Source organism: Lissotriton helveticus, chromosome 5_1 (assembly GCF_964261635.1).
Source record: "Lissotriton helveticus chromosome 5_1, aLisHel1.1, whole genome shotgun sequence".
NCBI classification, from domain to species: domain Eukaryota; kingdom Metazoa; phylum Chordata; class Amphibia; order Caudata; family Salamandridae; genus Lissotriton; species Lissotriton helveticus.
In genome coordinates, this window is record NC_136065.1 from 330,907,024 (window position 1) to 330,924,127 (window position 17,104).

At 43.3% G+C, this 17,104-nt stretch overlaps 1 protein-coding gene across 1 annotated transcript in view; it reads left to right on the forward strand.

Moving 5' to 3' along the window:
- Positions 1-16,557, forward strand: part of LOC144752466 (uncharacterized) — a 284,221-nt gene extending 267,664 nt beyond the window's left edge. Inside the window, exons 4-6 of the mRNA XM_078640389.1 lie at positions 13,682-13,722; positions 14,022-14,104; positions 15,988-16,557. Of these exons, the coding sequence (XP_078496515.1) occupies positions 13,682-13,722; positions 14,022-14,104; positions 15,988-15,995 (132 nt within the window). The 3' untranslated portion in view covers positions 15,996-16,557. The remainder of the gene's footprint in view (positions 1-13,681; positions 13,723-14,021; positions 14,105-15,987) is intronic.
- The last annotated feature ends 547 nt before the right edge of the window (positions 16,558-17,104 follow it).

Here is a 17,104-nt window from a genome sequence, read left to right on the forward strand (position 1 = left end):
ACATATAGTGTAGTTTGCGCTGATTTTACAGTGTGGGACAAACTCCTGGCACTAGAAATCAGTGCGAGCAACGTGACTTTAAAGCCTCTGCCGCTGGCAGAACTCCACGGAGTGGAGCAGAGTTTTTCTGGCACTTCGTGGGGTTCTGCGGAGTAAAACTCAGCGAACTCTGCCCAGGCTTAATTCCAATAGAAAGAAATCCAAATGTGTCCATCCTTAACATATTGCAAGACTGGGAAGGACACAGGGGTGCAGTAAGCTGGTCAGAGTGGGTCTCATGGCAGTCAAGAGGGTCATTGCCCATCAATGGTGGTCCGAATAAAGCCCCCCAAATAGCTGGATGGTTATGAGTTATGGACTATTGAGCCCCTGCCAAGGAATCTATACTAATATAATAAAGAGAGAGCCCAAACCTTTGAGGCGGGTAATCTCAGGAACCACAGCACCAATCACAACACCCAATACAGCGTTGGAAAGGGCAGTTGCAGCAGAAGGACATGGGCTATGCAGACGCCCACCATATACATTTAAAAGGTAAAAGAACAGTGCCAGCAAAGTAGTACCTTGTGGGCGTGTCTGCGTTGTGCTGTGGGCGTGACAAACGCTGGGGGCGTGTGGTATGTTCCGCCCTTCATACCATGTCTCATATTGTGTGTTGGGGGCCTGTGCTGGGGGCGTGGGTGTGTGCGGGGCGCGGGATTACGGAAAAAAAGCGAGTGTTGTGCCCAATATTTCATTGTTTTTTCTTCCCAGGTTCTGTACATTCCAGCTCCGGGTATCCACCCTGCTCCCTTTAAATACCCCTGCACCCCATAATCATAACCCACCCTTACTCCTTAAAATACCCCAACACCCTTAAACACTAACCCATCTTAACCTTATAAATATACCCTGTACCCCAAAACCCAAACCTATCCCTAAACCCTAAAAATACCCCTGTACCCCAAAACCCAAACCTAGCCCTGAACCCTATAAATACCCCTGTACCTCAAAACCCAAACCTACACCTGAACCCTAAAAATACCCCTTTACCCCAAAACCCAAACCTACCCCTGAACCCTAAAAATACACCTGTACCACAAAACCCAAACCTACCCCTGAACCCTAAAATACCCCTGTACCCCAAAACCCAAACCTAGCCCTGAACCCTTAAAATACCCCTGTACCCCAAAACCCAAACCTACCCCTGAACCCTAAAAATACCCCTGTACCCCAAAACCCAAACCTAGCCCTGAACCATAAAAATAACCCTGTACCCCAAAAACCAAACCTACCCCTGAACCCTAAAATACCCCTGTACCCCAAAACCCAAACCTAGCCCTGAACCCTAAAAATACCCCGAATCCCAAAACCCAAACCTAGCCCTGAACCTTTAAAATACCCCTGTACCCCAAAACCCAAACCTACCCCTGAACCCTAAAAATACCCCTATACCCCCAAACCCAAACCTAGCACTGAACCCTAAAAATACCCCTGTACTCCAAAACCCATACCTATCCCTAAACCCTAAAACTACCCCTGCACCCCATAACCCAAAACTATATCTTAACCCTTAAAATACCCAAACACCCCAAAACATATACCTCAGTACCCCAAAACATATACCCCTATACCCATACTTACCTTATCCAAACATAAAAAAAAACATGCTTTTACCATTCATGCATTTACAACGAATTTCGTTATAAATGTATGCGTGGTAAAAGCATATAAAATGTAATGCCATGCGTTATAATGGCATTGCGGAGTCATGGTACTTTCGTAATGAAAGTATGTGGAGTGATGGTATGCGGAAAGAAAGTTGCGGAATAATGGGTGTTTATCCTCCCCCGGTAAGTACATTGGTGGCACGGCGGCCCACATCTCCAGCAACATACTCATATTTTTTCGCCACAGATTTGAAAAATGCACAGGTCTCTCTCATTGATGGCCAGCACCGACATACACTTTTAGACACACCTCCTGCCACAAGTTCTAGAATTGCGAACTTTAGAGCTGGGGAGCTACGTTCGAATCTCGGCATCAGCTGAACATCCTGTGATTCCAGGCAAATCGCTTTGTCTCCCCGTGCCTACCACAAATGAATGTGTTCTTCTGTAATGTAAATTGTGCTCATGCCATGTTGTCGAATTCGCGCTATATAATATTGCAAGGAAAAATTAAGTAGGGAAACTGGAGTTCACACACTACTGAACGCGCACTCTTAAGTGCATCAGCAGTGCACTGTGAATCGGAGCGTTTCACAGGCCTGTCACAGATAAGAAATGCTATCAAAACGAAATCCTACAAAACAATATACTACTGGCCGGCAGCAATTCATACCCGGACAACGTCGGGACGGGCTGCTAATTGGTCTAAAAATACCCCTGTACCCCAAAACCCAAACCTAGCCCTGAACCATAAAAATAACCCTGTACCCCAAAAACCAAACCTACCCTTGAACCCTAAAATACCCCTGTACCCCAAAACCCAAACCTAGCCCTGAACCCTAAAAATACCCATGAACCCCAAAACCCAAACCTAGCCCTGAACCCTTAAAATACCCCTGTACCCCAAAACCCAAACCTACCCCTGAACCCTAAAAATACCCCTATACCCCAAAACCCAAACCTAGCCCTGAACCCTAAAAATACCCCTGTACTCCAAAACCCATACCTATCCCCAAACCCTAAAACTACCCCTGTACCCCATAACCCAAAACTATATCTTAACCCTTAAAATACCCAAACACCCCAAAACATATACCTCAGTACCCCAAAACATATACCCCTATACCCATACTTACCTTATCCAAACATTAAAAAAAACATGCTTTTACCATTCATGCATTTACAACGAATTTCGTTATAAATGTATGCATGGTAAAAGCATATAAAATGTAATGCCATGCGTTACAATGGCATTGCGGAGTCATGGTTCTTTCGTAATGAAAGTATGTGGAGTGATGGTATGCGGAAAGAAAGTTGCGGAATAATGGGTGTTTACCCTCCCCCGGTAAGTACATTGGTGGCATGGCGGCCCACATCTCCAGCAACATACTCATATTTTTTCGCCACAGAGCTGAAAAATGCACAGGTCTCTCTCATTGATGGTCAGCACCGACATACACTTTTAGACACACCTCCTGCCACAAGTTCTAGAATTGCGAACTTTAGAGCTGGGGAGCAACGTTCGAATCTCGGCATCAGCTCAACATCCTGTGATTCCAGGCAAATCGCTTTGTCTCCCCGTGCCTACCACAAATGAATGTGTTCTTCTGTAATGTAAATTGTGCTCATGCCATGTTGTCGAGTCGCGCTATATAATATTGCAAGGAAAAATAAAGTAGGGAAACTCGAGTTCACACACTACTGAACGCGCACTCTTAAGTGCATCAGCAGTGTACTGTGAATCGGAGCGTTTCACAGGCCTGTCACAGATAAGAAATGCTATCAAAACGAAATCCTACAAAACAATATACTACTGGCCGGCAGCAATTCATACCCGGACAACGTCGGGACGGGCTGCTAGTTGGTCTATAAAGTAAGAGGCTGCCATTGAAAGCATGCACCAGGATTTGATGTGTATGGTTGGATCATGTAAAAAAAAGAAATACTGATGCCCAGGGATCATAATATAGAGCTGACTGGAACTGTTTAACATAAAAAGTGGTTTCCTATAAGATCATGATGTGAAAACTGGAATGATGTGTGTAGATAGACTATATGGCCTCTAGCTAGGGTGCATGGGTCATTGTATGATATTTGTGATTTGTTGTCATTTACTTTTATTTAGGAATGTAATGCAAATGTTAAGTTTTGATTAAATGCCAATAAAAAGATCTTTAAAAAATAATGGCATTGAGGCTATTGGTGGGGACTCCAATGGTAAAACGTCGATTTTGCATGGTGCTCTGATAATCCTTGCACCAAAACTGTCCTGAATGGCGGCTAATAAGTGAGTTTAGGCCATTTTCGTGGAGCCGCAGAGGCCTAGGGGTGAAATTAGAGGGACCAGAATCAAGATCCATTTTTGTAAAGTTCAAGACATGCAGGAATGAGGATCAGTCTTAGGAACAGTAAGGCAAGCAGGATCCCACATCTTTTGCAAGAAATGTCACCTATGAAGTAAGCTCAATATACAGTATTTTGTTGTTGGAGTAAACAAGGACTCATCTATTATGCCATTAATGTATTTGTATTTATTGTGAAGCCAAAGTACTCACCTCTCCCACACACAGTTTCTACACCACTGGGATACATTTGACCTCAGTTTCCAAGCATGAGTAACTTATCGTTCAGAGACTACCAAATGTTCTGGAAGTCCTCATCAGTCTGTTTAACATTGCATCCCATGGTCATAGTAACTCCTGTAAAAGATGTACAATGCCACTGAACCCCTTGGAAGATGGTGTCCAGGCTACTGCCTGGTGTTCAATGGACTGAGCAGTTCAAACCAAGAAGGGCTCGTGAACCCAGCCACACTTTATAGTCTCTGAAATTCTTTTTTCGTGTTCCACGGTACTCATTGCTCTGGAGAGGTAAGGCATCATTCGATTCAGGTCACAAACAAAGCAAACCAGTACTCTTTCTTTCTTTCAGAAATCTTTATTTCGGCTGCTTTAGCCATAGAAGATACATACATAAAAACACAGAGCCATGTCGTTTTACACATACAAGTCTAAAAACAGTTAAAAACGTATCCATTAGTTACAGAAGTCATGATAATCGTCCTCAATAAGAAATACGTACATAAATACATTAGAAACACAGAGCTTCATGGCAGTTAACATCTAAGGTCTGGACATATACCATAATTGGAGGGAGAATCATACACCATCATCATATAAAAGCAACTATAACGTTATAAACCAACAAAAGTTTAACGGCTCAAAGTAATTGACCAATCTTCCTGCGAGCAATATACACAGAATAAAGGAATCTACTAATGCTGAATACAATAGATTGGGAAGTGTTTGTTTTAATAATTCTATATGCCATGATACAAGATCTTATTCCTAGAAGGTTGCACAAGGGTTTGATCCACCTTTTTCTTGCTTTAGTATATGCTTGACAAAAGAACAGGATGTGGACCTCATCCTCCTTGTGAAAACCTGAGCACATAATACAATTCCCCTGTGTAACGTTGGGCCCTTCCGATTTTCTCTTGGACCAACGTTCCAGGTTAGAGTTTATCATGAGATTCCCGTACCTGAACTTCAAAAATAAGGACTTCGCAAGGGGAGGCTCTATCTCATCTAGAAATACCTCAAAAAAGGGTTCATCTTTGAAGCCAAGAAAATTATAAGTTAGAGATCCAGTTCTAGTTTCATTTACTAACTGATTAGTTATGAAGGACCAGAAGGCTCGTTTCACCATAGATTTCGCATAGTGCGGTTGCCTTTCCGAACGCTCCCATAACTGTGGCAGGCCCAAGATTGAGAACCATTTTTTAATGTGTTTGAGCCAGAAGATAGAATTAAGAGAATCTAAACCCAATATTTCCTGAAGACCTTTCCTGTAATCAATCAGTTCTGGAGTAGACCATATTCTTATCCAGAACATTAATGGTCTAATGATTGTATGATTGTCAGTTCTTTTGAGGTTCAAATCCAATTGAAGAGGTGTCAGAGGTGTACTAGTAGGAACCCTTACAATGGATCTCATAAATTTGTTATCCAGACCATGGAAGCTATCCCTTGCCCAAGGCCCCCATATCTCAGCCCCATAGAGGGCGGCAGATTGAATTTTAAATTTAAAAAGCTCAAGCACAGGAGTCACACATTTGCTGGTACTGGCATTGAGTTTGCTAATAAATGGCCTAACATTTTGGGCATAAGACACCTTACTTTTCTCGATTTGGGCCTTCCATGTAAGGTTTGAGTCTAGCAACACCCCCAAATAGGAAAAGTTATCAACTGTTTCTAGCACTTGGCCGTCCAGACTTAGGGTCCCCCTATCCGGCCTACAGGGATTCAATGCCATACACTTAGTTTTATTAACATTTATCTCCAATCCTTTCTTCACACAGTACATACTAAAGGAGTTCAAGGGTGCCTGGAGACCTTTCTTAGTTTGGGATATCAAGATGGTATCATCCGCGAAAAGTAACGCAGGCACCCTTTCCCCATTAAGTTGTGGTGAGTCGTTTGTACAACCGTTCAAATGATCAGGAATATCATTGACAAATAATGAAAATAGGGTAGGGGCCAAAACGCATCCTTGGCGGACGCCACGCTCTATAGGGATGTTGCGCATCAATTCCCCATTAGGACCCCACCTGATGTTGGCATGATTCCTAGCGTGCAGCTCGACTATTTGAGCCAGGAGACACCCTGGCAATCCAGCCTCACTAAGGGACCTCCAGAGCAAGTTACGTGGAACAAGGTCAAATGCCGCTCTCAAGTCTACGAAGGCGACATACAAGTGCCCCTTCCTGATGAGTACATATTTCCAATATATACAACAAAATCTAAAAACCTGGTCTATGGTGCTGACCTTACCCCTGAACCCGGCTTGAAGTTTGGTGAATATTCCTTTTTCCTCTAGCCAGTCATTTATCCGAAATAGTAAGTGCTTGGCGTAGAGTTTTTGCAAGATGTCCATCAAACTAATCGGTCTGTAGTTTGATGGAACAAACCTGCTACCCTTTTTAAATATTAGAACAACCTCTGCAGCACGCCAACTATCTGGAAACTGACAATTACTAGATAGAGCATTAAACAAGTGATTTATATATGGAGCCCAAACTTCAATCTCATGCTTGTACAGGTCACCGGGTATCTTATCAGGACCAGGAGCTTTGCTACTTTTCAGTTCAGCAATTGCCCTTTTGGTTTCACCAATTGAGAAATCAAGACACTCAATCGGGGGTGGCGACCATGGCGTCTCATCAAAACCACTATCGTATTGTTTGTAAAGGGCTGTGAAGTGCGTCACCCAAGTCAGTTTGTCTAAAAAGACGTCCTTCACAGCTCTACCTGCATGGCACCCATTAGCGACCAGCCTCCAAAACCCGACATTGTCCTTGGATTTGGCGGCAGCCAGCATGTCCGCCCAGTTTGACTCCTCCCATTTCTTTTTTGAGATCCTTTGGATATGCTTATATGTCTCCCTGGCAGCTTTGACATCGTCTTTCGTTTTGTTTTTAATTGCAAACGAAAGCTCCCTCTTGGCCGACCTACATGACTGGTCATACCATAATTTACCATGACACCCGATCCTTACGTTTTGCTGCTTTTTTTTTGGCATTTTTGTCAAACATGTTTTTAACTCCTGAAAAAATGTCTTGTGTAATGCAATGAATTGATCATAGTAATTAGGTGAAGAAGAGTATCCAGCTATGGACCCAAAAGTTGTTTCAAATAGTGAATATACAGTTGCGAGAGCATTACCATGTGCGAGAACATGCGACCATTTCAATGCACGTCTGTTATTACTGACATGTACCACATCACACGGAATGAAATTAGTAACCTCGGGGGCAGATAATAGAGAGGGTTTGGTAAACATAATTACATCAATGGACAGTTCCAATGGATAGTGATCACTCTCAGCCCTATTTGCCACCACGAGGTCAACCATATGGTGCCAGATGCTCAGTGAGACAAACATAAAATCCAAGTTGCTTTTAATATCGGACCTCACAAAGGTGGGTTGTTTTAAAAGGTCCGAGGGACGGCGACCATTACACGCCCTAAGACCGTGGTCTGCCGTTAACCTCACCAATTGCACAGCCAAAGCCGAACATTTGACGAAGTTTGTGGTCTCAAGCTGAGGAATGTTATTAGCTTGATCTTCATCCTCAAAAACGTCTGCAAGCCCTAGAACGGGTTCAAAATTACAGTTTATGTCACCACCCAAGATCACTGCGGCATCACCAAGCACCCTTTTCAGAAAGCTATTCAGGATTTCAAGAGTGGGAGATTCTATAGAGTGTGCTAAGGGTCTATTATAAACATTAATTATATAGCATTCTACCCCGTTCATATTTGTAAATTTTAGGGCCAAAATGTTCGATGAGCCTGCTTCTATTACTTCAGCCTTGATCTTCAGTGTGATTTTGACCCATGTAATGAGTCCCCCCGAAGGCCTACCCCTATTGGACTGAACTGCCCCAATGCCAAATGTTTTAAACCCTATCCTGTGAGGTGTGTCTATTGCCCATGTTTCCTGCAATAGACAAAAGTCGCTAGAATCAATATAATCTGCCCACTCTGGGTCCCTCAGATTTTTATTTACCCCCGCAATATTCCAGGAGATCAAGAGCAGTGGTGGATTTGTCCCGCTACCAGGACAAGTTGGCTTTACAGTGACCGATATTGGTGCCACTGGTGATATCACACTGTCCTGCGACGTACCATCTACAGTGTGCGGTTCCATTCGAGGAGCCAGACCCACTACACCGTTGTCGGCTCTATCACCCAAACAACCCTCTTCATTTTCTGGGTTCATAAGGGTGGCTTCTAGAAGGCACTCCTTAGCTAGGGCATCCCCATTATTACAACGGTCATTACCCCCCTCACCCTTTGCCCATATTACCTCGCTGTTGTCATATTTGGTGGAAGTGTTCTCATCACAGGGTGGGTGATGTGTGCCATAGGAATTAGTGGTGCAGCTTAGCAAAGGCACGAGTCAATCAACTCCGTCTAAGCAGCTAATCCTATTGTAGGTAGGGACTCCATTCCCCACATTGTGATTACCCTGCCTACCAAATTCGGTACCACGCCTAGAATATTGATTGATCATAGCCCAATTACCCCCATAGTTGGTACGCCTCAGTGGGGGATAAAAGAAGGTTAGGGGTCTAACTTCAATAGATGATGTACCTGCATAAGTGTTCCGTGTACATATATATTGAGCAGTATGGGGTTCCTCGAATGAAACAACAATACAGTCACCCGGAATTGATTTGTTTATAGGGCCAATCCAAGGCACCCTTCGTACCATAAGAATTCTGCTTTTCATATGATTAGGAACAGGCTTGTTTTCGTTCAGCCAATATATCACCTTGTTTTTCAAGGCCAAAATTTTTTCCTCATGTTGATTACCTAGTTCAGGGACCCCGGTAAGTACAACTACAAAAGGCCTTGCATCAGGCGGAAGATCTATAAATCCTCCCCTTGGATTATCTCTAACATGGGGTGCCTGGTAGTTGTGTTTATAAGCTTTATTTACAGAGGTTCTCTGGACCGAGGACTCATTTAATGCAGAAGCAGTGTGCACGGGAGGATGAGCATCGACAACACTCACTATTTGAGTATTCACATTTGGTACAGTATTCTTCAAGAGTGGTTTATTAGCGGGTTTTCCTTTAAGTGGTGCCAAGGGGGTCGCAGTAGGAGTATCGACGACACTCACAATCTGATTATCTACATTTGGTACGTCCTTTTTCAAATGTTGTTTGTTAGAGGGTTTTACTTTCTGTGGTGCCAAGGGGGTCGCAATAGGAGCCAATGAAGAGCTAGCAACTACATCAGAGCTTTGTAGCTCACTGCCACTTAAACTTAAACTGGACAGGGTGATGATACTTTTCTCCACCTCAAGGAGCTGATTTTCAATACAAGTTAACCTAACTTCCAGCGGCCTAAGAAGTTTCTTTAATGTCTCCCACACAATTTTCAAAAACTCTTCTTTACCCCCCCTCTAACTCTACCACAGGTGTGATGATCTTCTCATCCCCGGTAACAGGGGGCCCGTCTATTGTATCCGAATTCAACGCTTCCATTTTGTCACTAGTATTAGACATTTGCGTAGTTGAGAGCGTCCGATGTTGCGAGCTACTGACGCTCCCTAGATTCATAGCCCCCCCTATAAGACACTGGCTTTTAGCCATTTTAGCCTTTTTCCTAGCGTACACTGACATGGCTTTACGTTTTCTCTTTTGTTTTGGCTCTACCTTGTTTTCACCCTGTTTGCTCTTGGTCTCTTCTTTCCCTATGGCTTTCTCCCCTTTAACATCCTCCAGCAGCATATCCACTTTAGTAGGGTTTTGAAATAAATTGCTGTTAGCTGTGTGATGAGGTGAGTCTAATATGACAACAGCAGAAATGGCTGTTTCCTCAGGAGCAGAGTGCATATCGGCCGATATAATAATGGGTGTGGGGCCAGTTGAGTTTTAGCTAGGGCTATGCTACCTAAGGAAGATTTTTTTACCCAGTGCAAGGTCTGAGGACAGTCTTCTAGCTGCCTCCAACTCCAAGGATACTCTATGCTGTAGTTTAGTGATCTCAATGTCAATGTTCGTATTGGTCCTTGTGATGAAATCATCCAGAGTCCCTGTAGCCTTTTTCACAGTTTTAACAGCCCTGCTCCGACTTTCACGCAAAGACATCGTTGGGCAATATCCCAGGGCTATAGTGTGCGGAGAAAACTATTACTGAGGCAACTAGCACAACCAGACAGCCAAGAGGGGTGGCCCGGTCCGGTCTTGCCCGGTCAGTAACGGGCTAGAACGGGCCCGCCCTTGGCCCGGGCTTCGCCCAGTGCTACGACCCGCGCGCGTCCCGCGTGCGCGAGTCTGTGGAAGATTAAATAGTGAGGTCAGGGCGGGAAGGACCAGCTGCGGCTTGTCCACGCCGCACGGAATGCTGGTCCTCGCAGTCCCGTGGCACAAAGTGCTCCGGTCAGATGACCTCCTTCTCCCTCAAAACCTCTGCACGAATGGCACCCGCGAAGCGGGGGCCGTGAGAGGTCTCTGGCAGTCTCTGGCAGTCTTCAAGAACCACAGTGCAGGCGAACGACAAATGGGCGGTGATCCGCTGACTAAAAGCAACAACCGGCAGTGGACTTAGGCAGCTTTTAAACCAGGTGAGGTCAGGGCGGGAAGAGGACCAGCTGCGGCTTGTGCACGCCGCACGGAATGCTGGTCCTCGCAGTCCCGCGGCACAAAGGGCTCCGGTCAGATGACCTCCTTCTCCCTCAAAACCCCTGCACGAACGGCACCCGCGAAGTGGGGGCCGTGAGAGGTCTCTGGCAGTCTCTGGCAGTTTACAAGAACCACAGTGCAGGCGAACGACAAATGGGCGGTGATCCGCTGACTAAAAGCAACAACCGGCAGTGGACTTAGGCAGCTTTTAAACCAGGTGAGGTCAGGGCGGGAAGAGGACCAGCTGCGGCTTGTCCACGCCGCACGGAATGCTGGTCCTCGCAGTCCCGCGGCACAAAGGGCTCTGGTCAGATGACCTCCTTCTCCCTCAAAACCTCTGCACGAACGTCACCCGCGAAGCAGGGGCCGTGAGAGGTCTCTGGCAGTCTCTGGCAGTCTTCAAGAACCACAGTGCAGGCGAACGACAAATGGGCGGTGATCCGCTGACTAAAAGCAACAACCGGCAGTGGACTTAGGCAGCTTTTAAACCAGGTGAGGTCAGGGCGGGAAGAGAACCAGCTGCGGCTTGTCCACGCCGCACGGAATGCTGGTCCTCGCAGTCCCGCGGCACAAAGGGGTCCGGTCAGATGACCTCCTTCTCCCTCAAAACCTCTGCACGAACGGCTCCCGCGAAGCGGGGGCCGTGAGAGGTCTCTGGCAGTCTCTGGCAGTCTTCAAGAACCACAGTGCAGGCGAACGACAAATGGGCGGTGATCCGCTGACTAAAAGTACTCTTTCTACTGTGACAAGACTGAAGCTCAGAGCTGTTTTTCGACCTCAACACCTATGTTTTTTGCCAATAAATAAGCTTCACATGTGGATAAAGCATTAATTAGCTCCAAGTCCCAATTCTTGATGGGATTCATGTTTTTTTCCATCTCTTTTAAGTTGTCTTTCTGTTAATCCTACACACTGTTTGCCACATAGGCATGTAATACGATTCACACAGTAAGAGTTATTACAATTAATAAAACTCTTGATCTGAATGCTTGTGCTTTGATCAAAGTTATAGAAGAAAATGGCCTTATAGCTAGCATATTCATAGCAAAGGCAACCATTACATCTGAAACAATCCATACGTTTCTCAAGTAACCTGTTGTCAGAAGTTTTCTGTGTATACCTAATGGTATCACTTGGACTGAGAAGATTCTTGATAGTTTTAGATCTTGTAAAAGTAATTCCTGGGATATCAGTTAATAATTGGAACAACAAGACAGACCTGGTGACAAATCTCATGTTGTCACTCTCAGTAGAACAGTTCCAATTGTGATACAAGAGTTTCCCATGTGGAATATAGTTTTTCTTGGCACATGGATGTCTCTATGAACAGAAAAGTACCCTATTAACAGCTTTGGGTTTAAAAAGGATCCTATTATGTAGTTTATCTTCCAAAATAAAAAGTTTCATATCCAGTCAAGAGATTATGCCTTTATTAAATACCAAGGAGAGTGCCACACTCACTGAATTATTATTAATATTATTCAGGTACAGATAATGAACTTTAAGCGACACCACCATTGTCATCCCAAATAACAAGAATATCATTAATATATTTGGCCTAGAACATCACGTGCCACTGTGTGAGTTCTCATTCCAGGCATGTTCCCTCTCATACCAACCCATAAAAAGGTTGGCATAAGAGGAAGCAAAGCCAATTTCTGTTAGTGATTCTGATGGTACAGCTGGTCTTGGTCTAAGGAAAAAAGTACCTTAGTACAAACTTTAACAGTTCCGTTATCACCTCTACATGTTATCTATACATAACTGCTTGCTGATTAATTTGAAAATGGGCATCTAATATCCTGTAAACCATCATGATGCTTGATATTAGTGTATATGCATTTTATATCTATGTTACTAAATAGTAGAGTTATTCCCATGGGATATTATATAGTTTGTTAAGCAAATCTTTGAAATCTCTCAAATAAGAGAGTAGGGCTGTAACCATAGGAAAGAGAAAATGATCTATATATTCTGATAGCTTCTCTTTGAGGGATCCAATACCTGAAATGATTGGCGTAACAAGATGTGTGATATCCAAATGCCTAAATTCTTACTCTTTCAAAAACACCACCCCAAGTAATTCCTTAAATAGACAGGATTGATTTTTATTTTGCTTCAGTGTACTGCGCAACCATAGCTTCTTCAAAATCTAAATACTTTGTAAGTTGCTTTCTAGTTTCCTGTTTGTATGCTGTAAGCTTCGTAAGCACAATGGTCCCACCTTCATCTGATTAACAGACAATGATAGTAGTATAGTTATGCACGTTTTCTAAATTAATTCTCTCTTTTTAGTCATATTTGTTAACAAAATATTATTTTTCAATGGATCAAATTGTTCCCATACCAATTTATAAAACCATATCAGCAACATTGTCCCTCTGAAACATAGGTACAAAGTATGATTAGTTATATAGAGAACTCTTGGACAATACAATGTCAAAATAATATCCATATTTCAGGCAAGATCCTCAATATCCGGATTTTCTTTTAAGTTCTAAGCTTATAAGTAAGTGGACACCTTCCAGATCTTTAGTTCTCAATTCTGAGTGGTAGTGGTTCTAGGTTTAGAGAAATTCATGATTTTCTATTTAATTTAGGATTCCAGGTAAATGTAGAGAGATCTGTCTTGATTTCAAATGTTACACATTACTCTGGCCTGAGATCTTGTTTTGACTCCTACATGTTATTGTTTATTCTTCTTGTTTGTGTCCCCCTCTCTGTCTTTGTTGGTACCAGAGCCCATCTAAGTCTTCGTTCTCTGAATTGCCCTGTTTTCACAAGTCACATTTATTTGAGCTTGTCTAAAATGCACTGGTTCTCTTTTTGTCATTAGTTGCTGACTCTAAATCAGACCCACCTGAACAAGCACTGGAGGTGATTGAGACAACCATACCATCTAAGGATTGTGTTTTACTCACTTGTGGTTGTTTCTTGAATGTAAACAAATTTCCTTGCATATGAATACACTCTCCCTGTTTTGTAGCATCTGTCATCCCTATGAAACATGTTCCTTTTCTGACCTTTAATCTCCTCCCAGTATTTATTAAGATCTTCATCTACAATCTCATATGTGTTTGTTTTCTTAGTACCTTCTTCCAGTTTTAAGCCTCAAATGATATTTTTAGCTGCTTCAATTTCTTTACAATGGTCTACCTTTTTGCTTTCTCTTTTAGCATCAGCATCAATTTCCTCGATGTTTCTGTGAGTTTCCTCTCACATTTCTCGGCTTCTATGGTATCAAGTTCCTCAACCACAGGTACAATATTAATTCCTCTATATTCGTTACATATTCTGACATTTTCAAATAATTTCCCTAACAAGACTATACATACAAATAAGACCAAATTATCCAAACAATTTTCTACTATAGTTTTCACCATTTTCTTTTGGATTGGCATCTGACAAATACAGTAAACAGAAGTAAATTTGGGGTTTTGAGTCAGTTGTACTGGCCCTGCAGTCCGTCTACCTGAAACATCAACCAGGAAATCCCACTGGTCACAAAATTAAACTATACGGTACAATTTATTCAGGAAGGACATAATCTCAAAAAATATACCCAAGTCAAGATAGCTCTGACACAAACAAATTAACTGTTTTCTGCGTCAGCAGATTCCTACTGGCAGTGGATGTAATAAGAAACCGACTTGGTCTTCAACTAAAACATTAGGGGCCAGATGTAGGTGAAATAGATTTACCGATTTTAAATTACCGAATTTTACCGATTCGGTAATTAAAAATCGACATGTAGGTATTCCAGATGTGCTGGAATACCGAATCGGATGATTTCGGTATTTACCGATTCGTTAAATACCGAATCGGTAATGCCCATGCATTCCTATGGGCTTTGAAGCCCATAGGAATGAATGGGCATTACCGATTCGGTATTTACCGAATCGGTAATTTTACCGATTCAGTAAAATAAAGCCCCCTACATGCCAATCACCTATTTACCGATCGATAACGGCCGAAAATACCGATTTTCGGCCGTTACCGACCGACCTACATCGGGCCCTGGATCTCTGCACTTCAGCTAACTTGGCAGTGGGACTGACCAGGAAGCAATGCAGCCTTCCACCTTTGCATCCGAGCACTTGCCCTTTACTTAATTTGGTTGCATTGCGAGACTTTGTATAGCATGCTCGTGTGTGTTGTGATATGAGAGCCACCGCTGCTATCTGCTAGCTTTATATCTAAGCCGTCATATTTTAGAAATGACACAGGAGTTTTATCTTGTAAGTCATTGTGCCTATAACACATTTTACTGGTGTATGTGTAAATGTTTGAACTCGTGATGTGTACAGCGATCTAGATAAGGAGGAACTACTTTTCCCTTTTATATACTTAACAAACCAAGGTTCCTCTCTTCATTGGGCTGGCCTGTTTTGCTACATGCACAAACATGCATTGATAAAGCAAATTAGTTTGACGTTTGTATGGGTTGTACCCTCCTGATCTTCAAGCCATACAAACGTTAAACCATCTGGCTTTCCCAATGTCTTTTTCTTCTCAGCAGCCACTACGCAATAGTGCACACATTTGTCGTGGGCAGGAGCCCAGGGTGCCTTTACTTGTGTTGTACTGCAGATATATTCTCTATACACCTTCATTTTTTGGGTTCTTGACTTTATCAAACGCAGTCTGAATTCATGAAATGTCGCATGCACAATAAGTGTTTTCTCCACCCGATATGGTAATAGCTAAGATAAGAAAAACATAAACTAGTTTATGAAATAATTTTGATTTTATGAGCCCAGTGACTACAGTGGCAAATCTGGTACAAATCAGATTTCTCAAAAGATACAGCAAAATTATGAAATGCTCATAGATGTCACAAATAGAAGTCTCCGTAAAAAAAATTCAAAACAATTTGCCCCAATCTGACTCATTTATAAGAAGTAATGCTTTGTCGTTATTTGCTTTTAGTTGCAAGCTAATTGGCCTATCCTTAAACTTGAGAAATACAGCTCTGGCCCCACTGTCACAGAAATTAAGCTCAAGGGCATGTCCTGTCATGTCCCACTGTTGTGCTCTTTCCTTATTACATGTTCCAGGCCATAATTAAGTTGGCCTTCTCGAGACAGGAAGTCCTCCTAGATTTCTCTGCTGATAAAGCTTTTTATTCTCATTTCATTTCAGGGATTTGATCGCCTGCGCGAGAGCCCCTCCTCATTGCAGTAAAGTTCACTCTTATGTAGGAAAGTGGCGCCACCTGCCTGGCGATGATGACGTTTGCAGAGTCATTGCGTGTTTTTGTACAGACAAATACGCCTGCAAAACATAAGACAGTTAATTTCAGCATTATTTCATTTGTCATGGCTGAGATCACAAAAGCAGCTCCTGGGATGTCAACTTAGTATGTTTCACGTTTGCAGGTCTGTCTTGAGGCTGCTGTAGTGCAGGGCCGGGTTTAGCGCTGATGGCACCGAGTGCGACAATCATGGTTGGTGCCCCCACACACCATGACTCCTCCTCGGATTATCTCACTACCACCAGGCAAAAGTGTGCCACATCTCTCCAATCATAAGTTATTGATAAACACATCACCTCCCCCTGAGGTCAGCGCCCCCTCCACAGGTTAGCGGCCGCACCGGTCATACTGCCCTAAATTCGGCCCTGCTGTAGTGTGACCTTTTTCAGTCTACTGCACACGGCTCTGGGCTACCGTATCTAACTCTCTGAGCCAGGCCAGGTTTTTTTTCTTTTTTTTTTCTCCAAAATTCACAAGTTTATTATATGATCAGCATTGTACAAGAGAAGCAATAAAATAGCAACAGAATAAAAAAAACATGCTTCCTATTACTTTTATGAAATATGTAAGTAAAGAAGGCTGGGTGTCAAGTGCAGAAGTATGTCCTATTACTTACCAGTAATCTTCATTACTCCGGGTCCCATTGTCCTCGTCCCCTTCATACTTAACAAGTGAGATTTACTATCTCATCTACAGAAAAAAAGAAAAGCAGGAATGCTGTTACGCCCCTCCCTCTCCCTATAGGGAGTACTTAAGGGTACAGTACCCAGCATGCCTCCTGAACCACCAAGCCCAAGATGAGGGCCGGAAAGCCCGGGAGGGAGGGAGGGATGGTATGAAGGGGACGAGGACAACGGGTAATGAAGATTACCGGTAAGTAATAGGACATTACCCCCAGGTCTCTCCTGTCCTCGTCCCCTTCATACTTAACAAGTGAGAATACCCAAGCAGCGACCGGCCATCATCAAACAACAAACCACCAGGACACAGCAGCACAGCAAAACC